Source organism: Odontomachus brunneus, unplaced genomic scaffold (assembly GCF_010583005.1).
Source record: "Odontomachus brunneus isolate Ranch 3 - 2012 unplaced genomic scaffold, Obru_v1 Obru_scaffold_009, whole genome shotgun sequence".
Lineage (NCBI taxonomy): Eukaryota > Metazoa > Arthropoda > Insecta > Hymenoptera > Formicidae > Odontomachus > Odontomachus brunneus.
In genome coordinates this window covers 2,457,505-2,479,942 of record NW_022639459.1, presented here as the reverse complement: position 1 = coordinate 2,479,942, position 22,438 = coordinate 2,457,505, and the positions used below count along the sequence as shown (strand labels likewise).

General features: G+C 39.3%; 4 protein-coding genes across 5 annotated transcripts; 1 reads left to right on the top strand and 3 right to left on the bottom strand.

Moving 5' to 3' along the window:
- Window positions 1–474: 474 nt before the first annotated feature.
- LOC116840321 (ralBP1-associated Eps domain-containing protein 2) lies at window positions 475–4,975 on the bottom strand. 2 transcript variants are annotated; one of them, XM_032806892.1, is made up of 5 exons: window positions 4,467–4,975; window positions 2,433–3,711; window positions 1,760–1,824; window positions 1,404–1,611; window positions 475–1,273 (listed from the first exon to the last, which is right to left on the bottom strand). In XM_032806892.1, exons 1-5 carry the CDS (start codon window positions 4,638–4,640, stop codon window positions 1,092–1,094), a joined length of 1,908 nt encoding a protein of 635 aa, XP_032662783.1. In that variant the 5' UTR covers window positions 4,641–4,975; the 3' UTR covers window positions 475–1,091. The 2 variants fall into 2 exon arrangements, with proteins under 2 accessions (XP_032662783.1, XP_032662784.1); XM_032806893.1 differs by lacking the exon at window positions 4,467–4,975 and adding an exon at window positions 4,177–4,460.
- Window positions 4,976–6,232: 1,257 nt separating this feature from the next.
- LOC116840263 lies at window positions 6,233–13,511 on the bottom strand. The gene is made up of 6 exons (XM_032806768.1): window positions 13,265–13,511; window positions 10,907–12,911; window positions 9,292–10,547; window positions 7,715–8,610; window positions 6,815–6,952; window positions 6,233–6,589 (listed from the first exon to the last, which is right to left on the bottom strand). Exons 1-6 carry the CDS (start codon window positions 13,509–13,511, stop codon window positions 6,350–6,352), a joined length of 4,782 nt encoding a protein of 1,593 aa, XP_032662659.1. The 3' UTR covers window positions 6,233–6,349.
- Window positions 13,512–14,173: 662 nt separating this feature from the next.
- Window positions 14,174–16,266, bottom strand: LOC116840243 (ribonuclease P protein subunit p30). The gene is made up of 8 exons (XM_032806738.1): window positions 15,970–16,266; window positions 15,579–15,680; window positions 15,282–15,499; window positions 15,042–15,110; window positions 14,723–14,923; window positions 14,573–14,640; window positions 14,371–14,450; window positions 14,174–14,300 (listed from the first exon to the last, which is right to left on the bottom strand). Exons 2-8 carry the CDS (start codon window positions 15,676–15,678, stop codon window positions 14,200–14,202), a joined length of 837 nt encoding a protein of 278 aa, XP_032662629.1. The 5' UTR covers window positions 15,679–15,680; window positions 15,970–16,266; the 3' UTR covers window positions 14,174–14,199.
- A 582-nt stretch (window positions 16,267–16,848) lies between these two features.
- Window positions 16,849–21,370, top strand: LOC116840357. The gene is made up of 3 exons (XM_032806977.1): window positions 16,849–16,938; window positions 17,800–18,191; window positions 19,272–21,370. Exons 1-3 carry the CDS (start codon window positions 16,888–16,890, stop codon window positions 20,473–20,475), a joined length of 1,647 nt encoding a protein of 548 aa, XP_032662868.1. The 5' UTR covers window positions 16,849–16,887; the 3' UTR covers window positions 20,476–21,370.
- The last annotated feature ends 1,068 nt before the right edge of the window (window positions 21,371–22,438 follow it).

Sequence of the window (22,438 nt, the reverse complement as noted above, 5' to 3'; positions counted from 1 at the left end):
TAATCTACAATAATAGAAATCGATATATATATATATATATGATATTTGATGATTTCGAAAAACTGATACACCAAAATCGACGTATTCAACGTAAATCGATTCTTTAAGAGGGAAGCGTTATTATACCTCTAGATAAATTTATTTTCGAAGTATTCTGTTCCTGCAGATTCCACATTTTTCTCGTATATCTTTCATTAACATTTAACAGGTATCTCATAGGTACTCTCGTTATCACGAAGTAAATATAACATTATAACAGTCCAGATTATCCCGTTTCTCAATTATGTTTTCTTTTTTTGTGAAAATATTACACAGTTATACGAAAATACAGTTCGATTTTGTTGCAAACAATAAATATCTATCGTTCGTCTTTACAATATGCAGTTAATTCGAAGTTTATAGTGAACATATACATTTTTGCCCGCTCACAGTGAACGTATAACTTCCAAGATTCATCGATATACAAATGATTACGGGATATATCTTGATATTTTTTTTTTTTTTTTTTATAAAATTATCAATTTTTTATACACAAAACAACAGTCAGATGGTTCTCAACTATCGACATTAAAATGGAGTAATAACATGACAGATGCACTTATATGGCGCATATATAGAAATACGTATAAACTTTCGCAGTGATACAGAAGTTAAACGATAAACAAGTCAATCGCAGGGAATTTGATAACATAAATTTCGTCGAATATGTCGTCCAATTCTTCTTTACATATAAATGTAAACACAGTAGTTCGTTAATTTAACAATTCGCAAGCACTTATAAATTGTATGCCATCAGTATAGAGATCATGATCAGTTTTGTACACGATTGATAATTGATATACTATAGACATTCTTTTCCTTTCATCCTAACGTAAAATGCCTATATACGTAGTGTCTTTTTTTTGTAAATTTCGTCCCCTGCTGCATCCGTCCGTCTACAATGATTATTATAAGTATGAATGAATACTTCGTTGGAAATAGAGGAATTCTAGACTAGCATAACATGTTAAATACATATGTTTACAATGAGTCGAGGATACATGACACCTCATAACTTCGATCGAATGAATGATAAATGAGTAACAATCACATCAAGTCAAGAGTAGGAGTTTCGCACGCAGGTTTATGCGTTCTTGGAGCGCGCTGGCTAATTCTCGTGTCAGTTCTTCACAGACTAGGCGTAGTTCCGCATTCTTTTCCCTCAATTCTTGCAACGTTAATTTCTTCTCGTCTTCCGATTCGTCCTTACTATCGTCTTCGCCGCCGTCTCGTTCTGGTAAAATCACATTTTGAAACATTATCCCGAATGTCTAAGTTCGGATACAAATTCAGTCTTTGATCAAGTCTTTTATCAATTGAAGAAATGAAGAAAACATGCCTCGTAAGTAAAAGAAATTTCTTACTTGGACTGGGTTTCCTATAAATATGAAACGCTCCACAAACTCCAGTGAATTGTTGAGATTGCGGCAACGTATTCTCTACAGATGGATTTTCAGGCAGTTCATTCTTGGGAGAGAAATGAGAGAAATCGGCGACGAAACCGTGACTTTCGCTCATTGTTCTTTGACCCTCACCTTCGCTTCTTTGACCGACCAATTTACGTGGGGAAGTCTGCAGCAAAAATACACCATTATGTATAATTTTCGTCTCAGAAAGTAGCTTCAAATGATGTGTTACTTCATAAGATTTGTAAGTAATGTGATAAAACTCTTTTCTGAAAGAATAAAAACGTGATTTTCATTATACACAAAGAACTTACAATTCCTGGCGAAATTCTAGGTGGTACCAATGGCGGCGCTCCAAGGAAACTTTGACCGTTTTTCCCTACAAGAATATACATACAATTTGTAACATGAGACTAGTTCTATTGTCGCGAAACAGTTGTGCTACAGATTTCAAGATTATATTCACATGGAAAAACAAGTTATCTACATATTTTTTACGTTACACACACATATATGTGTGTGTGTGTATAACGTAGGAAATACGTAATCAGTTTACACACACACACACACACACACACACACACACACAAAGTCGTTTTGCATGTAGATAAAGTAAATTATGTAGAATGTTACAAATTATATTAAAATATACAAAAAAAGAGTAATATAATTGAAACAATAACTGTTTTGGATATTAATTATTTTAAATGTAACATTTAAAAAAGAAGAATTGTCGATTATTCTTGTGATAATCGATTATGATTATCCAATTCTTACAGCTTACTCTGCATATTGTAAACGAAGCCCTAAAAGAAAATTAAAACTTTCTTCATTTTTGAGCAAGCCATACGTTCTTCAAACGGCATCCGTGGGTTACTCATTGTCTACATAGGTGAGACTCGTATATAGTTTACGTTATCTACATGAAAACGTAAAGTACTAAATCGCCAATCCTGTCGTGAAGTATCAATAAATACAGACATGTACCTAATTTATTAAGATCAAGACTAGAACTGCGCGCGTGTGTTCTGTAAGGTCTGGGCGGCGGTGGCGGCGGAGGTTCTTTTTTGGGAGTAACGATAACAGCATCTTCGGGTGCCGCGGGTGGTTTCTTCGTGAGCGGTCGTTGCACCAACGACGCCGCGGAATGTTGCAGGTCGTCTTCTCCCAAGGTGGTGCAGCTGCTGCTGCTGCCGTTAGCGCCGGAGGCGAGAATCGCCGCCTCGGGCGTTAAGCGCAGCGGTACCGGGTGCAAAATCTTCGGGTCTCGCTCGACCGCCGACTTCTGGAAATCGAAATTCACTAGCTGCAATCCCGGGCTGGTGACCGAACTGCTCGTGCCGGTTGGTGAGTCTACAAACTTTGTCCACTCCTTATTCTTCTCGCGAGTGTTCGCGCCAGAGGTCGGCGATGATTTCTGAGCCGTTGTCGTCGGCGGGATTTGTGGTACGGCAGTAGCTGTTTGCATGACTAACGGGATCGACAAGGACGGAGGTAAAACGTCGGGTAGAGGAACATGGTTCCTCCTCAATACTACGAGATGCATCGCCACGTAGAACTCCTGCAAACTGAGCGCCCCGTCCCTAGTGACGTCTGCGAGCTGCCAGATGCGCCTCAACTCAGCCACGGGAAGTCGCGACTTCTCGAAGAACGTTCTGGCCACGGGCCCCGCTAAAAGACCTTCCGGATCGGGCTGCAGCTGCGCGAATTGCGCGGCGTAATAATCACGTTGCTCATCACTGATAATCCACACTTCCTCTGGCGGAAAACCCGAGCCATCCCCGTCTCCTTCTCCCTCGTCGCTGCTGTGACGTTCCGAGCTCTCCTCTTCTGTGCCCAACAGTTGTCTCTGCTCTTCAGAGACCAGCAGACCCTGCCAGCCTCCAGAAACGGAATCCAATATCGTCTCTCCACCTAATATGCCGTCATTCCTCTCTTGAGTCACACTGTTCGTTGGTGTGGGTGAATCTGTGCTACCACCAGTCTCACGTGGAGATTCAGCTTCGCTTTCACTCTCTGTGGTACTTTCTGGAACATGACACCTGCCCTTTGTGCCCCTAATCGAGTCTGAACTTCTCCTGCCATCCTCGTCACCAAAGGACGGCCATGTAAATCTTGGCAAGGTAAGAACATCCAGAGATGCAGTCAGCATATCTGTACAGATCTCGAGACCAGCTTGATGAGCAGCGATGAGCTTCAGTGCTCCATAGAATTGCTTCTTACCCAGGTGTGTGTTGCCTTTGGGTCCAATGCAAATATCCAATATCTAGAAATTGAAATAACAACTCATCATTAACATACTCCTTATACCTAAGCTGAGGAATAACATTACTATCACAATACATATACATTATGCAATATTATAATACATTCTAAGATATTAGAATACATTACAATATTGTAATACATTATTGGAATTTAGTCCAAACACTACATACTGTAACATAATACTGCATTCAGCAGAGAAAGCTATTTTGCAACTGTTGTGAAATTCATGAATATGATTGGTATACAATCTTAATCTTAGCTGAACCTAAGAACATGTATTAATCAGGTTCACAAATTTTGCACAAGAAGTGCAAAGCAGCTCTCACTGCTAAACACAGTCATTGTAATACAACATTACAAGTTACTTTTTGCCACTCTTTTTGCCACTGGTCACTCTTTGCCAGGCTACTTTCTTGTTTATTCCGATTTTTCGCAAGAACAAACAATGAGGAAAATAAGTTACTTTCACAAAGTGACTCTCCCAATCCTGCATATGTACGTGAACTCTGACTCAAGTTACTCCCCGACCGGTGGATTAATCAGTTCAGCTGCTCTGTGTGTGCGACATAACCTCCATAATTAGACCCAACATGCTAATCTCATCTACACGCATTCCATGTCGACGTCACGGAGTAAAAGGTGGCTCGACCGTGCACCGCCTAGGTGGACTCTATCGCGGCTATCGGGGGAGCTAAGCGAGAGAAACGTCAACAACAGAAAAGCACATCCAAGTGTATGAACTCCAGGTTCCACCTTCATCGTGATGTCCCGCGACAAATTGGCAAAACGCAGCAAATCGGCGAGCTTGATGACGGGCACGCTGTCGCTGTCCGCGTTCTCACAGCAATATATGAATATGTCGCCGTAGTAGCGGTGCTCGGTCGCGGTCAGGTGCAGGCTCGCCACCGTTACCAGATCCCAATCCATCCTGATAGTTCGGCTCCGATTCGAGAGTGCGTTCCGGCCGCGTTCCGTTAACGTCCCCGGGTCGCCTTTTTTTCCTCGTCCGCCGGCTGATCGTTCTGCTCGTCCGCTTGTCCGCTCCGCTCGCGATCGCGACACGGTCTGCTTCACGATGCGATCACGATCGCTTGCAGTCACATAGTCGCGCGTGACGCCGACACGGGGATCGCGGTTCCACGGCAACGCTAGAAACGTCGTTTATAAATTACACCCCGTGCACGATTATCGGGTGATCGCTATCTCCGGCTGACTGACTGACTGACTGGCTGATTGGCTGCTGCTCGCTGGCTGGCGCGATGTTTGACATTACCATAATCCATGTCGGCTAACTCGTCGTATCGTACGTGCGTGTAACTCCGGTCACGTGCTCGGGCAACGTCTCAGCGGGAAACTCGAATTGAATTTTACCAGTGAGATAGTGGGTCTGTTCGTTTTTTAAGAACTTCTGCAATAAGTTAGTTTGAAACAAGTATACTTCCTTTCACTCTAATATATTGTACTAATTCAAAAGTTCTTCGAAAACAAACAAACCTTAAAGACATTTTTCTATAAAGTTTACGTCGGATGGTTGCACAGAATAACAAATGCTCTTATACAATAAAAATACAAAACAAATTAGAGCATTAGTCATGTGACAAAGGCAACAAATTTAAAAATTTAACATTTCAAGTTATAAAAATTCGATTGATACCAAAATTCTGCAATTTGTACATACTGAACGGGTGTTACTTCAACAAACTCAACCCAAAAATTACAAACGACCTTTTCGACGACTGTACAAGAAATGAGTAGTGTAATCGTGTTAGTATTTATCTTACAAGACGTTGTGACGATTGCCTTTACAATCAACATTTTCGAAATTCGTCACTCACTTTGATATTCTCTTAATCGCCTTTTTGATACGAATAAATTCTTGACCTTTATTCAATTTGGAGGAAAGTTGACTTGAGCAGAATTTTAATAAAAAATGCTTATTCATATCGAAATATACGAAAGTATTAAAAAAATATTAAAAGAATTAAGTCACTTTGAATATTCGCGGATTGACTTTCAATTTGCCTGTAGATAAATCAGATTCTAAATAACATAAATAGGATCGCAATTCAAATACAAGTAATGGATTAATATATTTCATGATTCGTATTACTCTGATCTAACGACACTTCAACAGGAGCCATCGAAGTTAAAAGATCGAAATGTTTCAATAGCCGTAACAATAAACGTGAAAATTACATTATCGTTGATGCTTCTTACTATTGCACGATATTTTCTTCTGTAGGAACAAATTCAATAGCCAGTCGATACTCTTGCGCGTTTAGTACAGTTCTTTTTTCGCAACAATATCGTTATTCTACATAGCTTAGAGATGTTGTAAATTAGAATAGCGGGAAAACATGTGAGCGCTTTTCAAAATTAATGAAATCATTGGGAATTCCCATTTCCTTGAAACTCGAGACGGGAAGTCCCGCGAAGATATCGAACGATGGTATCGATCTTTGAGAGAATGAAAAAAGAAACGCTTACGATATTAATCATATAAAATGGTTCGTGACTAGAAGAGATTATTACATACAATGCTTCATCGATGCAAATCAATGGTAATGCTAATTGCGTTAGCAGAGAATATGATTCGATCAGCTGATTTGGATGTTCTCGTTTCGACGAGACATGTGTCAGTGGAGTGAAATATTCTCCTCCGCAATGCTCAACGAAGTAGTACTCTTTTTCATGTTGTCGCAACGCCCTGTCATCAATTTCTGTCCGGAGGTCTTACATCGCACTTGTACCGTTGCGTCTTCCCTCGGACTACCGGTAATGATGTTACCTAAATCCCAATTACTAAAATGTTCCTCGAATAAGTCCTCCAGCTTCTTCGAGAACACCTCGATTTTCCTTGTTCGTTCGTCGTCATGCTGTAACGAAGTGGTCTTCAGAATTTCAAATTTCAAAGATTATTTATTTGCAAAAAGAGAAGAAAATGAAAGGAATTGTTAACAAAATTCGTGTCTTCTAAAATTAATTTTTATCTTACGGAATTGAAGTTTTATCTCAAGATAAGATTGGCCTCCGCGAATAGAATATTTAATAGTAAAATTTGAATAGAATATCAAGAAAAATTATAAAACGCGATAACGAACCTGATTATACGATCTCGCGTTTTGAATAATATGACGGAAATCTTTCACAGCGTATTCGACCTTGTGGTAAATTCGGTTCTTTAGCTTGTAATCGATGATCTCGAGAAACATCGGACTCTTAACGGTCTTGCAGTAATTCTCGATCTGCAAAGCCCAGAAAAATATTGTTACTGAACCTTATCCCAAAAAATAAACGGTATCATTTGCATTTTTGCTCGGTCTGACTTCCGGTTTGGTGTGGCATGAATTTGTTTTCAGACGTTTTTATTACGTTTTAATTTGTTGCATATAACAAAAGTCTATCTTCCAGAAAATCAATCCATTTGTTTTAGATTACTTACGAACTGTAATATTATTCACCAAGATGTTATTCCGGCGATACTACGCTTGGTACTAAAAACTTAAACAAATTTCAATTTTTTAATGAGAAAATAATTTTTTGCATTTAAAACAAAAATAAATAGTTATGATTAAAACTCTATCCCAGGCAACACACAATATTTATAAAATATTTTTAAAATATAGGTATTAAATATTTTATAAACATTCACATGTCCGAAATTTCCAGGTATAAAAAAAATTATAATAAATATTTTAAAATATTTATGAAAGATTTATGATAAATATTTTTCATAAATATTTTTAAATATTTATCATAATCTTTTTCATACCTGAAAATCTTGGACATTAGAATATTTATAAAATATTGAATATCTATATTTTTAAAATATTTTGTAAATATTATGTGCTGTCTAGGATATTAATATATTAATTTATTTATTTCTTCGAAAAAAAATTTGTAAAAACCTATTTTTTCGGTTATCTAAATCAAAATCTCCCTTTAAGGGGAAGCCAGACCGAATATTTCTCCAGACCGCGAAGTTTAAACTACTAATTTACATCTTTTATTTGGAAGTTATCCATTCCTGCGGCTGCAAGTTGACCATCCTTATTGCCACACGAAATTGGATACTTAAAAATTTTAGCTTCGTCCATTTTCCAAACAATCTGATAAATCATTTCCAGTTTGCTGAGTGCCAGAGGACTGAGACTCTGTTTTCTTCTGGAACTGTACCACACTGACCAGCCACGATCGCCTGATTTATTGGCGCACTTTGAAGAGCCCCCCGAGTGTTCCAAATCCTTCTTCTTCCCAAAGGTCTTTATGGTGCTCGATGATGTTGACGTTGCGTTCTTTGACTTGGCGTTGCCGAATTTCGCGCATGATCCTTCCTCTAACTGGATATCGCTGCTGTCCACATTTTCCACTGATTTTTTGTCAGTTGATCTTTGCGATTTGTGCAGAAGCTGGTAAGATTGTTCAGGGTCTTTCCTTTGACACTTCCGGCCGGGAATCGGTATCATAGTACCACAAGCCACCGATGCATTGCTCGCTTTGTACGACTCTTTCCTGCTCAAATGTGCGTTGTCCGATCTAATGGATCTCCGCACCGTTTCCGAGTACGTGGCTCTTCCAACAAGACCTTCCGATTCCTTCGCTGACGTTTCGTCGTTTATTGAGGAAGAATGTGGGATGTGTTCGCGAGAGAAGATTGCTGGGTATTCGTCATCAATGATCGTTGCCGGAATCTTTGAATCCGTATCCGCAGTCGATAACGATGCACCTTGATTTGACTTTACATTCGCGATTACTGAGCTGCTTGAAGATTCAGAACTCCCTCGATCTGCACTGTCCTTACGTTGTTTCTGCTTGCCGATACTCGCGTTATTGAGAGTCCTTATTAACCAGGAGTCCGTCTTCACGTTGGTTTTTGCACTGAGAGCTATTGAACATGCTTTTTAGAAAAGTATTGTCTTACTTATTACTCGGTATCACCTGCAAAAAGATCACGACATAATTTTAAGTAGTCAAATCTAAATTTTAGGCTCCTGACTACTCGCCGCGGCCATCTTGATTATATTATTATAAGCCAGAAAAAACATATGCTCAAAATTCCTACAAGATACTTTGAAATAAAATGATGTATGTCCTTGAAATGACACTTGCAATCTGTAAAATAATCCCACAATTTTGTTTTTACTTTAATAAATAAATATGTAAACTTAACATGACATATTCATGAGAAAAAAGGTTAAATATATTACATATTACATTAATTTTGTGGTAAGAAGAATCTTTTAATTAACTTCACAACTAAAACTGTGAATAAATATCACTGATCGCGAGGAAAACTAGATTTTTAAGTGTTAATAATTATATAAGGGAAGGGGGAAGGACGTCAATATTAAGATATTTTATCCTATAAAATATCTTTGTAATTTATGATTTATCATTTTCGCATAAGTTGTTTCATAAAATTACACAAAATATATTGTTTCACGAAATTATAACAACATAAAAATATCACCGTTACATTTTGTCTAGAAAATCCGAAATTATTTATTACACAACTCAATATATCGCATATCAAATGGACTCGAAAATGAATCGCGATATCTAACATCGATACCTTTGCTATTCTCGTTGTCGCACGACTGCGGCACTGACATGACACTCGTGCTGGCTGACAGTCTACACGTGGAGCCAGAATCGTCTTCCGAGGCTTCGTAGGACGAGGCACAGTCGACGTCGCTACGCTTCGTCAATTTCGGATCGCGCTGCTGTGACGTCAATGGTAATACATCAGCATTGTCTTCGTTCTTATCGTCTTTCTCGGTGCTGGAATCGCGATCGATCTTCTTGGACGTATTGGCGCAGTCCTTGACATTGAGTGCCTCGAGAAGTATCTCGGCCGAGGCGCAGGCTGCCTTCCACGTGACGTCCCGATGGGCATCCTGAGATAGAAATTCCGTGCGTTTCAGGATTCTGGGTGAATTCTCGAGATTGAAAAGAGGAGCAGGCAGCTGCGAAGCCGATGGAAACGAGCTCCTGATCAGCGTGGTGTTGTTGACGGGCAAAGTGAGCGTGCTTAGATGCGACAGAGGCGTCGATGACGCGGGTATCGATACACTCTTCGACTTGTTACTACACACGTTACGATGATTGCTCGTGTGCACGTTGCGTGACGTCACGTTATTGTCTGATCGACGATTGGGTCTCCTCTGATGCCGTTTTTTCGGTACATTGTAGCTGCCTGGTTTCATGTACACCCGCACGTCCTCCGAACTGTCGTACTCCTCGGGCACGTGTTGCTGCCGTGGACGGCCGCTGATGAAGCTGCCGGCAGCCCAGGGTGTGCTCTGAATGTTCGGCAAGTTCTGCAGCGCCTGGAACTGCCGATTCGCATCCAGCTGCGATTGCTTGTACACAATCGACGAGTACTTGGACGGTTCCTGTTTAGCGAACAATCGCTGCGTCGCGTTCTCGTTCATCTTCGTCTGCTCGAAGGCCGACACGGCCGTTGGAAGCTGCGCGTTCCGCATGCTGGCGAACCAGGCTGACAGATTGGCCGCCATCTCCTTGGACTCTTTATCGAGTGTCCTCGGCTCGATCTGACTGAGCAGGGTCACCTTGTTCCTAGGCACTGCTGGGAGCCCGATCTGGTCGACTTGCGACTTGCCGACGTAAACGGGATTGGCAGTCGCGTTTTTGATCCCGCAAAGCTGCTCGGGATTCTTGCCGCTTCTAGAATCAATGATCGAATAAGGGTTCTGTAATGGATAATTGGCTCCTGTGCACGTCAGGACCCTCGGATTGGACGCGAGGTACGAAGAGTCCGATTGACCAGGTACAGGAAATATGAAGGACATACAGTTCTGAGCGTACAATCTTCTATAACGAGAGTTGTAAAAATGTCAATGAAATTTTCAGAATTTAATAGTTGGTTTGAAAAAATATGTTTCTCAATTCACAACTAAATGACGATTTGTTGGAACAAAATCAGTTAAAGAATGTTTCATTGATGATTGATTTTAACGAATTTAATTAAAAACTGTTTACTTGACAATTAATATTAATATATATTCAATATATTTTATGTTAATATTTTTTATACTATAATATATTAAGTTAATTGAATGGTTGAATTTGTTGAAACCAATTTCACTTTAACGGCCTCCAATTGAATTAGCTCATATTAATCGTCAATTAAACAATTAATTAAAATAGTAATTAATTACTCGCAATCCTGCCTATAACTGATAGAGTTGCTTGTCATTGGATTCTGCAGTCTGATGGACTCGGTGTTATTGGTGAACGCCGACAGTTTAGTCTCAGACATATAGTCCTGCCTTCTATCTTTCGTCACGTCTGCATTGCTCTCCATTACTTTATTCCTCAGCTGGCAGAATTCAGCATTCAACGACGTCTGAGTGAAATCGAACCTCTTGGACGAGGACGTGTCCTTGGCGCGAAATTTGTTGCTCATCAGACCACTTGCGCTATTGGCATGGCACGCGGAGATATTGGGTACAGATTTTGTGGTGTTGATGACAGGTGACAAGTTCTCGGTGATCGTCCACTTGCTTCGCAATTTGCTCTCCTTGTTGCACGCCGAGTGATGTTCTTGTTGACCGGAATTGTACTGAAAGCTGAGCAGGCTACTCGATAGCGGTGTTATCGTCGCGTTATACGAGGCTTCCTGAGAAGGCGCTTTCTCGGCTGCGTTCTGCTGAAGAAGGGAAGTCACGGGTAACGGTGCGAAGAGATCGTAGTTTGTATAAAGCGACACGTCGCCCGGAAACGAGGACGAGCTACGGATCTCCTTGCATTTCTCGATGTCTGATGACGCTTCGTTGTTTTCGCTAAACTTTTCGAAAGTTTGCACTATTTGCTTCAGTAACTCATGCGTGTTTTCCTCCCATGCGTGAAAGCACGTAATAAACTCGGGATCCAGTCGGTCTAACAAGTTAGGGAAGTGTTGCTTGTTCAGGTAGTTGTCGAGACTCAGCCATCCGTTGCTGATGCGCAAGAGAGCGTTTATGAGGTCGTCGGCGAAAACTCGGTCTCCGGCAAACACCGGAATACATGTCGAAGATTTTGTGATCGCAGTCTTGGTGGCGGATGACAAACACGTTAACCAGTCCCGTTTGGGATCCGTTTGCATATTGTCGCAGCCGAGAACGATCTCAGCCTCAGTGCAGCCCCAATAAGCCGTTTTTCGGATCAGCTCTGGATACTGCGAGCTATCGACGCACAGGCCACCCGTTTGGACGCCTACCGATGTTCTGTTTTCATATTCGGAGCAAAAGTCGGTGAACCAAGCCGTCTTATTGGACACGTTGTCTCCCGCGCCGCTGAACAACGGCGTGGAGTCGATCTTGGTGGTTTTCGATTCCTCTTTGTTCAGGTCATTCGACGACGTGGTGTTGCACAGAGCGGAGACCATCTTTTCAGCCTCGATGGTGAAATCAAAACTGGTAGAGGACGCGTCGGAGTAATGCTCCTCGTCGGTTTTTGTGACGCTGGAAATAGTCTTCTGCAAGGAATTGAGGTTCTTGCTATTATTTTCAGTCTGTAGGTCGTAGGAATTCTTGGATATCTCGACTTGAGATGGCCAATCGCTGGTCGTCTCGTTGGCACCGATCGGGATGAGTCGGGATTCGCATACGCTGGGTGTCTTGCTCGCACTGTGCTTCAACGAGGGAAATTCCAGCGTGGGCAACGGCAAAGACTTGTCCCGCGACGAGGCGAAGACTAGACCTACAGGTGAACTCGAGAAGAGCGGAGAAGGTTGCACCGATGTTGGGAACTGATTATTGGTGAAGGTAGCCAGACTGCTGTAAGGACTAATGCTGGCAAGCGGGAAGGATGAGCTGGTGTTGACCGTTTGTAGGCTGCAGGCGTTTGTGGCCGAGATATTATAATAGGAAGCCTGTATTGGGTGTTGCTGTTGCTGCTGAGCATTCTGTCGGTCTTGGATGAGGCAGAAGGTTTGCTGCACGTCTGGTGGTTTAAAGTAGGGTTGTGGTAACAAATGCGTCACTCCAGAAGTATTGTTATAGTGCTCGCCGGACATGGGACCATGAGTGAACGTGGAGGAGGCTACTAAGAAGGACGTGGTCGACGGAGGGATCGCTGAAGGAACTTTGGCGGGATGTTGGTCGAGGAGCATCATCTTCGGGTAGAGATGCTGTTGCTGGTAATGTTGCTGGCCGTGAGACGACTTGTTTTTGGTATGCCATTGATTGTTCTTACCTACATCCATGTAAAATCTCGTAATCATTGATCCCTCGCATTTTTAAGATAGAAAATTCACAAGTTGGCTTACGCAACTATAATTATTTGGAATGTTTTTGCAACTCACTTTAAATATCTTTAATATCCTTAAAAATATTTAAATCTCTTTCCAGAAAACATCAAGTATCAGAAGCATGGTGTTAATTACAGTTAGGCCCGGTTGCACCAACGTCATTTTGGTTTTAAGCAAGACTTAAATATACATCTGTCTTTATTTATTTAGAAAGAAAGATAAAGATAGATATATGTTTAAATTTCGCTTAAATCCAAAATAATGTTGGTGCAACCACGCCTTAGTCTATTTCTCAAACCTGGAAGATGTATAGGGGCAGAATTCGACGACTCGACATGAGGTTGAACGGTTGGATAAACGCATGAAGGGTGAAGTGCTGTTCCACATGGCTGAAGGGTCACCATTGGTTTACTGATGGGAGCATACAAAATTTGTTGTTGTGGCTGTTGTTGGTAAACGGACGACGTCGTCGATGGGGTTGGGATCGGGGATGACCGAGGATGATGTAGGGATGATCGACTTGACCGTGCTGTTGTAGGACGCATGATCTGCTTGATCCTTGGATCAAAGCTGAATCCTCCGCCGTCTCCGTGTCGATGTTATCAGCTTCTATTAGATGACAAAAGTTCTGTCACTGTGTTATCAATAACACTATTAACCGTAAAAACATCCGATTTCGATTGCAGTTGGTTATGCTGTCGCACGTCAAATTGCATTGTCTCGTTACATTAATCGCGCGTTGGATATGTCAAACATTTAAATTCGTCGGGAAATAAATATTTACTTAATTAAGACCATAACGTCGTTGTGATATTATAACTTGTGGCCAAAATACATTACGCATTAAGTGTAATAAAATTAAAGTAACGTAATATTTAAAAAATTCTGATTTGATTTTATAGTGATAGTTGTTTATCTAAGCGGTCTGAACATAGCTGCTCCATCAACATATGATTGAAACGGGTCAATTAGCTCAGACTCAAACCCTATCTAGCTGAGATTCAAACCTAACCTGTAACATGTCTTTTCGCGGCGTCGCTAGATGGTACTAGACAGTCCGTTACTTGTCTCGAACCAGGTCTAGTAAATCGATTATTAGCTTCAAAGGATTCGCTGTGCGACAAATCTAAGAACTATAGGAGAACATAAATGAAAATAAGGAACTATAGGAGAACATAAATGATAATAATATATGACAAAGAGAATATAATATAAATAAAGAAAACATTTATTTTATATACATTCTTCCTCCACATCCAACGTATCCTCCTCATTCGTCGATGATTCACCTGTGAATTCCACTGTAAATACTGCTTTGCCAGAAAGACGTCTTTCTGCAATAAATAAAGCAACGAAGTCGTTAAATTTTATGTAAAATGTAAAGTTTATTATACTTCGACTTACCTGCTCTTAAAAGAAGAAGCTGAGATTGCTTTAATATAGCTGCTTTTGATTTTTCTTCGTTCAAACCCAATATAGATCCACTATATTAATTGAATAGTTATGAACAATATAGATTATATATATAAAGTATCTAGTAAAATAAATATTAACTGAATTGATTCCTTCGCTACATTACTTGTTATTACATTAAATTAAAGGATACAGATTTATAATGTCATAAGGGCTCCTAATACAATTGATATCGTTTGCACCACTAGATATAATCACATTCTGTAATATATAAAAAGATATAAACTAATGAATATTACCAACAAATATAAAATAAATTATGTGATATATATTACGTACTCACCTTGCTCTTACCGTATGTGTAAAACAAATGAGAATAATAAATAGCCATTTTGCGTGTCTCTGGTTCTAAAATGTTTGCATATTGTATCTCAAAAGATAAACCTCTTTCTACTGCCTGCTGATATAACTTTCTATTCAATTTTAGATTAGAAACTGACGGCCTTATCGTAATCAAATCTGCATTTATTTGTGTACATGCAAACTATAAAAGAAAAATAGACATAAGATGGTTATATACAAAGATTAAGAATGTTGAGAAATCAATTTAGAGCAATTTTTATAAAAAAAATAAATAAATGTATATTTTTATTTATACCAACCTGTAACATAGCTTGACTAATTGGCATGATGGCATACAAATTATATTTCTTCAGATTTGCGCAATGTGCCTATAATAATAAAATAACTATTTAATATCAACGTCAATATAGGTAAATTTTTTATTTTATTTAAAAATCATGTAACAGAAGTCTTGTAAATCTTGTTTTAAAAAAATATAGGATATTGGAGATTTATATATCAATATCAACAATAATGGTTTTGTACTGATGAGAACATACCAGTGTATGTGTTTTTATGGAATCAGAACAAATAAATGTTATTCTGTTAAGTATACATAGTTTTCCTTCAAACTCTTCATTCAGTTTAGACACATCGATTGGATCTGGCATCATACTTGGTAATTCTTTATTTTCCTCATTTCTTTTTCTCTTTTTCTTATCAGTATTAAAGACATTTTCATTTACATTTTGATTTAACGCTATAGTCCTGTAACCCACTAATATCACAAATTCATAAAGCAAGGAAAATATTAGGTCAAATTATTGTTACTATTTTTTATTTCACAACCAACTTACTTTGATACAATCTTGATAAAACTTTTCTTAAGTAAACAATATTCTTATTTGATACATTTATGCACAAATCGAAGAATCCATTACTCAGTTTAAAATCCATACCTGTAATGTACAAAAATAGCGTATAAATATAAGGATGTGTAACTAAATAGATAACTAAACTTTACAAACATTCCAGACCAAACGAGATCACACAAACACTTTTCATTTTATCTTGATAAATGCTTAATTAAGTATACTAATATCTATGTATTTACTACAAAATGTTCCAAAATGCTAAGCCAAATCACTTGATCAAAAAAGTATTATTGTTTAATTCTAAAAGAAGATAATAACAATATACTTAATAGACATTTTGGTCAAATTCTTTTATATACAAATAATTTTATACCTATTTTAATGTTTGGCACCGTATTTCAGTTACACCCTATATAACCTATGTCACATATAATGCGAATATAACACGTGCTACTTCACGTGGTCTTATTATTAATAATATATAATAAACAGTTTATTATCTTTCCAAGAACACACCAACACAACTGATATTCACTGATAACTTCCCTGGTACTGCATCGCAGTGACTATTACATAAAGCAAGAAAAACAAAATCCTATATGTAATAATATTTTATTGTTATGCGAACTACACGAACTTCCTCGCATAGGTTATCTCTACGATCGAAGAACTTCGCCATATTGCTGAGATGATACGCTCATGCGCCGAAGGCGCAGCTAAACGCGCGCAATTTAGATTCCGCCTGAATACTAAAGTGAGCGTCCTCGAAACTTTCATCCTCGAAACTAACTTCTTCGATCCCTTACATAGCTTAATTGCAACATAAACTTAGCTATGGAACTGAACTGAATAGAAGATGTTACACGAAAATGAGAATGCAGAAATTATATAAGGAGTATATGAAGATCTTACTCGGCACACAAATTAGAATGACATGTGGCTGGCATGAATAGTCATTACGGAATGATTGACTTGGCTACGAAACTATTTTTTTTACACTCAACACTCTCTGGAGGATGAGGTCAGGAATTGTATCATCAGCCGTTACACATCAAGGAAGATAAATTCACGCTCTGTTGCGTAATCTTTAATTGCCGAAATACAGATCACTTTCGCCGGCCTACCTATCGTTTGATTGAAGGATGCGCTTCTCCATTCTTTTCGAATGGAGAAGTAACCTTGTGCGTTTGAACTCATTTCGAGACGAACTATATAAAAGCCAGGATCATTTTTTGATTCGACACAATTCGAAACGACTTTGTCGATTGAAGATACCAATCCGAGCTTAAACATGATGTTCGAAGTGGGACTCGTCTTTACATTCACTCTTGCGAGTTGCATGGTATGTACCAAATTATTAATACATTTATTACTTTTTTTAATTACATTATAAATCATAGCATATACTGAATTTCAATAATGATCACCTCAGATCATCACAAATCAGTTTTTCTCGCAAAAGGCTAAATTTTACAACAATTCTATTACCAATTTAATAAGCCAGTTTGAAATTGAAGTCCAGCTAAAATCAAATAAACGTCAACAAGTTTAATTATTTATTTTTAATGTGCAATTAAACAAGAAGAACAAATTATAGAAAAATTTAATTGAATTTAACACAATTTAAAAATTATCAATATCATAATGTTTAAAGAAATACCTAATTAAAATAGATTAAAAGGTTGAAAGATAGAAAGATCTTTGAATGTAGGATAAATTATCCATAAATAATAAATATTTTCATGAATTCAAACTTCTCATTAAAAGAAACTTAGCTTTCTTAGCTTTCTTATAAAACAGTAATTCTATAATATATGTACAAAAAATACATCGTATTTTAGAAAATGTTACTTGTTTCGAGCATCAAATTTATTCAAAATAAATATTGAATCCTAAGTTTAGCATTTCAATCAATAATATTAAACTGAAACAAAAGTTTGGTTTGCTTATTAACCAAACTCTTCTGCAAAAAAGTTTTACAATGTTCTTCTAAAGAGAATAAATTTCTCTTTTAAGTACATGAAAATAAAGTTCCTTTTTTTAATTTTTATTACGAATATATTTTAAAATTATTATTAAGATAATGGTTTTTAAAGATAACCGTTTTTTAAAAGAAGGAGAATAAACTGTGCAATCGCTTTTCTAAGCAGTAGAATGACATTTTTTTCTGTACGTGTGTACACTAAAGCGTATTGTCATACAGGCGGAGGCGGGATATCCGAGTCTGCGTCCAGATGAGCAACTGCCTTACGATCAAGGATACAGCTATCAGAATCCGCACGATCAATTGAGCGGCGATGAGATACCTGGCGTGGCCGGCAGAGATTATCCGATCTTCCGTGAAGTTCCGCAAACGCGTTTCGAGTGCGAACAACAGCAATATCCGGGCTATTACGCCGACCCTGAGGCCGAGTGTCAGGCGTTTCATATCTGTCAACGTGGCGGTCATAAGGACTCCTTCCTTTGTCCGAACGGCACGTTATTCAATCAGGCACGACTGGTCTGCGAGTGGTGGCACACCGTGGATTGCTCTCGCGCGCAAAGTTTCTACTCCATTAACGAGGCGGTTGCAAAAGCAATGGAGGAAGCTGATAGGTGAGCACGCATTACGTAACGAATTGTTCAAAATACCTACTGTGCGTCCGCGCGGGCATTCGCATGCGATTACGTAATCGGACGTCTTCTTATCTTCGCGCGAGCCGGTTAAACGTGAAAAATGTTACGGCAATATCTGCCGACGAGCCGCGTGATCTTGATGAATTATTTCATCATAACAAAGTCGGACGATAAAGTCACGCGACCCGTGAATTACAAACGGGCGAACCATTTTTGTTCGCACAGCGAAGCAGTCGGATCCTGTCTCCCTCGCCTTCAGTTTTTGCCCGAAGGCTGCGACCTGAAGTTAAACGCTTGCGCGTAAAAAGTCGATGAATCAATATTTTCATGCCTGAACGCCGCATTTGTCTCACTAATTTACGCACAGAAAAAAAATAGTATCCACTTCAAACTAATACACTCAAATTAACAATCATTGTTTCATGTATAAGCAACGATATATAATTCCGTCAGAAAGATTTTACAAGTCTTGAATTTCAGGAGAATGTTATAATTTTATTTATTATGATAGTCTCATATAAACAGTACCAAATAATTATTTTAGTAACAATAATGTCTTTTTCCGGCATTTAAAAACATATTCTCAATATTTTGTGCTTTCCATTAGTGAAAATTATTTTATAAATAATGAGAACAGATTTTTCTTTGTTGAATATAAAATATATTCTTGTAAAGTAACTTGACGCTATGTAATCTCATTTGAAAGTTAACATGTCAAAGATAGGGATATCTTCCAAAGAATGTCCGTTTTTCCTGTGCGTACAGTCGCAGATGAAAAAGTTGTCCGCAATTTTTGGGATGAATTTACGAACTCTGCATCTTCCAATGGGAAAATCTGTTTCCTAATAGGAGAGTGCTCCCACTGGATAAGATAGATGAGCTCATAAACTCTCCCCGAAAGTTACGATACAAACCTTCATCCGCGACTGTACATGAAGTAACAGTTTTACCTTTCCGCCTGTCATAAATTTCGCCTCAAGTACTCATTGATCGTCGCGCCTGGAATTTTCGCACAGTTTCACCGTTTATTTTATTACACGTATAAATTTTATGACGAAGGCGCATCCAACTGGCTGCTGAGGAGAAGCTCTCCCGAGGCTACCTGCGTGAATCTAACGCTGGACATTGGAACAATCATAACCAACAGAACGCAAAACAAGGATGGAACGGCACCCCAGCTCGGCATAATGTGATGTCTGATTTCGCCAAGAATCTTCCCTACGAGGCACCTGCGACGTCGATTCGTCCTGTTTACGGCGCACCTGAAGTCTCCGCTAAATCTAACGTTGATAACGGACAGTGGAACAGGTACAATCAACAGAACGCAAAACAAGGGTGGAACGACACCCCGGCTCGACATAATGCAGTGTCTACTTTCGCCAAGAACCTTCCCTACCAAGCACCTGCGACGTCGATTCGTCCTGTTTACGGCGCACCTGAAGTTTCCGCTAAATCTAACGTTGATAACGGACCTTGGAACAGGTACAATCAGCAGAACGCAAAACAAGGATGGAACGACACCCCGGCTCGACATAACGTTGTGTCTGATTTCGCCAAGAATCTTCCTTATGAGGCAGCCGCAATTCGTCCTGTTTACGGCGCACCTGAAGTTTCCGCTAACTCTAACGTTGATAACGGACCTTGGAACAGGTACAATCAGCAGAACGCAAAACAAGGATGGAACGACACCCCGGCTCGACATAACGTTGTGTCTGATTTCGCCAAGAATCTTCCTTATGAGGCAGCCGCAATTCGTCCTGTTTACGGCGCACCTGAAGTTTCCGCTAACTCTAACGTTGATAACGGACCTTGGAACAGGTACAATCAGCAGAACGCAAAACAAGGATGGAACGACACCCCGGCTCGACATAACGTTGTGTCTGATTTCGCCAAGAATCTTCCTTATGAGGCAGCCGCAATTCGTCCTGTTTACGGCGCACCTGAAGTTTCCGCTAACTCTAACGTTGATAACGGACCTTGGAACAGGTACAATCAGCAGAACGCAAAACAAGGGTGGAACGACACCCCGACTCAACATAATGTAGTGTCTGATTTCGCCAAGAACCTTCCTTACGAGGCACCCACGAAGTCGGCTCCTGTTTACGGCGCACCTGAAGTTTCCGCTAACTCTTTGCCGCATGCGAACAACCATGGCGATTCTTATTCACAGGAAGAAAATTATATGATCACCGACGCCAAATTTGGCAAACCAACAACCAAGAGCAACTTTGCGGAACCGACAAACGTTTATCTACCTGCGTAATTCCTATACGGCCGAGCAATTTTCAGCATGCTATATATAATGTCATAAATATTCAAAAGGTATTGTGATTATACATTAAATTGTAATAATAAATTCACTTTATGAAAGACAATCGTGCACAGTGTACGTTGAGTGAAAACATTCTCACACTTAAACGGATTCTTATGACGCCTACGGAAAGTAACAGTCTAATATAAGCGCGGTGGAGTTGCGTAACCACATAAAACTTCAGCAGAATCCTAAGGATTCTGCCGCTCCAATTAACAGTTGTAGAACCGTGCTTATTCGAACTGTGTTTTTTAATCTTTCTCGTTTTACATAATGTATCCAGTCAAACAAGTAAACATGCTTGAGGATAAAAACTGTTGAAACGTCAGTCTTTCACTTTAAATCGTTTAAAATTTGTCACAAATTCTTCCTTTTAACTAAGCTATTGCTGCAAAAAGGAATATTAATTCGATGGAACTATTTTTCTCATTGTTCTGCCAGAATCGCTTGCTGGAACAGATATATCGGTATCCGTACCAATTATCATGATCGTACTTGTCGAGAGAGGCTTATTATCTAAAGTCATAATTACCTATTGATTGCATTCCGTAATAACTGAGTGGAATCGATAATTGGAGTATACGATAATTGATAAAATAATATTAATATTTATGAGAATCAACTACACAGGATAAAATTTAATAAGCATAATTAACCCTAATCTGACATACTGTGATCATTTCCGATCCCGCGCGATTTCTCCACCTGATTTTTAACTTTAAATTACCTGCAAACTAGTGGAATAAGAATTTTTAATTCACGCGCTAAAAATAGTTATAATTGCTGAAAATATAAGTTTAAATATAACTGAATCATTTTAATAACCTGTCATATAACAAAATGGCAAATGGTTGCTATGGAATCGTTTTTAATCCTAGCATACTAAATTAAGATGTCAAAGTATAAAATAAAGATAATTCTTTGTTATATATAATTTACAAGCTTTTAGTTTTATTTGCAAGAATAAAACTAGATAGTTTTAACATCAAATAAATGACGCCAGCAGGAAGCGAAAATAATATTTGAACATTACTCAATTCGCTATTCGAATTGGACTTCTTGTTCAATGTAAATGGATGGAACTCTTCAATCCGTTTATCCACTCGCGTTGTGCCTGTGTATATACATAGCGGTGGGCTACACTAAAGACAGCTTTAGCTTATAATATCACGATTTATGGACGAAAGGGAGAGCTTCTGCCGCTCTCGTCATCGACAAACGTGCGATAAATAAGCGATGACGCAAGCGCGAATGGATACGGCCGGTGTTTCCACGTCTTTGATATTTCCCGGATTCTATGCGAAAAAAGGCGAACACCTCGCGGCTCGTGAGCTCTAATTTTCTGGATGCAGTATCTGTCCACTACATCTCGCGTTGATCGGTCGCTGATTCCGCCGTCACGATCGTTCGCGCGAAGGTCAATCGTGACTCGCAAAGTGGGCGCATCCCCCGCCTCATATTCTCACGGCTCCCAAGTGGAGTCTTAATCATGGAATTCGAACAGACTGCGATTACAGACGTGACGCGGACGTTCGTTGGCCCGCGATATCACGCCGATCGTACCAAGTCCCGATATCGATATTCGTGCGCCTTTCGATTCGCGCGCGAGCGCGCGGGTACGCAATTCACACATGAGTAACGTCAAGCAGAAGGATGGACGACCTTGATCGAGCTTCTCGTTCTTACGTGCAGGAAATTGCGCACTGCACACGTCTGTTGCGATCGGAAAGCGGCTTAAAAAATGCCTAATTAGAGGCCGGTGAAATGCGCGAAGCACATTTACACTGTGCGGATAATCGAAGTCATAAGATCAATTAACTTGACGCGAAACTGCTAAAGCCAACTGTTAATTGTTTGCTTAAACGGTGAGGCAATATTAGCTTCTAAAGTTATGGGACGTAAAGTAAACCGATAA

Excerpts from the sequence above, each read along its gene's own strand:
- LOC116840263 (XM_032806768.1), bottom strand. The coding sequence starts at position 13,511 with ATGCGTCCTACAACAGCACGGTCAAGTCGATCATCCCTACATCATCCT. Across the intron at positions 12,912-13,264 it reads TGCCCCTATACATCTTCCAG|GTAAGAACAATCAATGGCAT; the intron begins GTTTGAGAAATA and ends ACATGGATGTAG. Across the intron at positions 6,590-6,814 it reads ACGCGAGATCGTATAATCAG|CATGACGACGAACGAACAAG; the intron begins GTTCGTTATCGC and ends ACTTCGTTACAG.
- LOC116840243 (XM_032806738.1), bottom strand. The coding sequence starts at position 15,678 with ATGGATTTTAAACTGAGTAATGGATTCTTCGATTTGTGCATAAATGTA. Across the intron at positions 15,500-15,578 it reads TTTATCAAGATTGTATCAAA|TGGGTTACAGGACTATAGCG; the intron begins GTAAGTTGGTTG and ends TTGTGATATTAG. Across the intron at positions 14,301-14,370 it reads GCTTCTTCTTTTAAGAGCAG|AAAGACGTCTTTCTGGCAAA; the intron begins GTAAGTCGAAGT and ends TATTTATTGCAG.
- LOC116840357 (XM_032806977.1), top strand. The coding sequence starts at position 16,888 with ATGATGTTCGAAGTGGGACTCGTCTTTACATTCACTCTTGCGAGTTGC. Across the intron at positions 16,939-17,799 it reads TCACTCTTGCGAGTTGCATG|GCGGAGGCGGGATATCCGAG; the intron begins GTATGTACCAAA and ends ATTGTCATACAG. Across the intron at positions 18,192-19,271 it reads GCAATGGAGGAAGCTGATAG|GCGCATCCAACTGGCTGCTG; the intron begins GTGAGCACGCAT and ends TTTATGACGAAG.
- LOC116840321 (XM_032806892.1), bottom strand. The coding sequence starts at position 4,640 with ATGGATTGGGATCTGGTAACGGTGGCGAGCCTGCACCTGACCGCGACC. Across the intron at positions 1,825-2,432 it reads TCTTGATCTTAATAAATTAG|GGAAAAACGGTCAAAGTTTC; the intron begins GTACATGTCTGT and ends ATATTCTTGTAG. Across the intron at positions 1,612-1,759 it reads CTAGAATTTCGCCAGGAATT|ACTTCCCCACGTAAATTGGT; the intron begins GTAAGTTCTTTG and ends TTTTTGCTGCAG.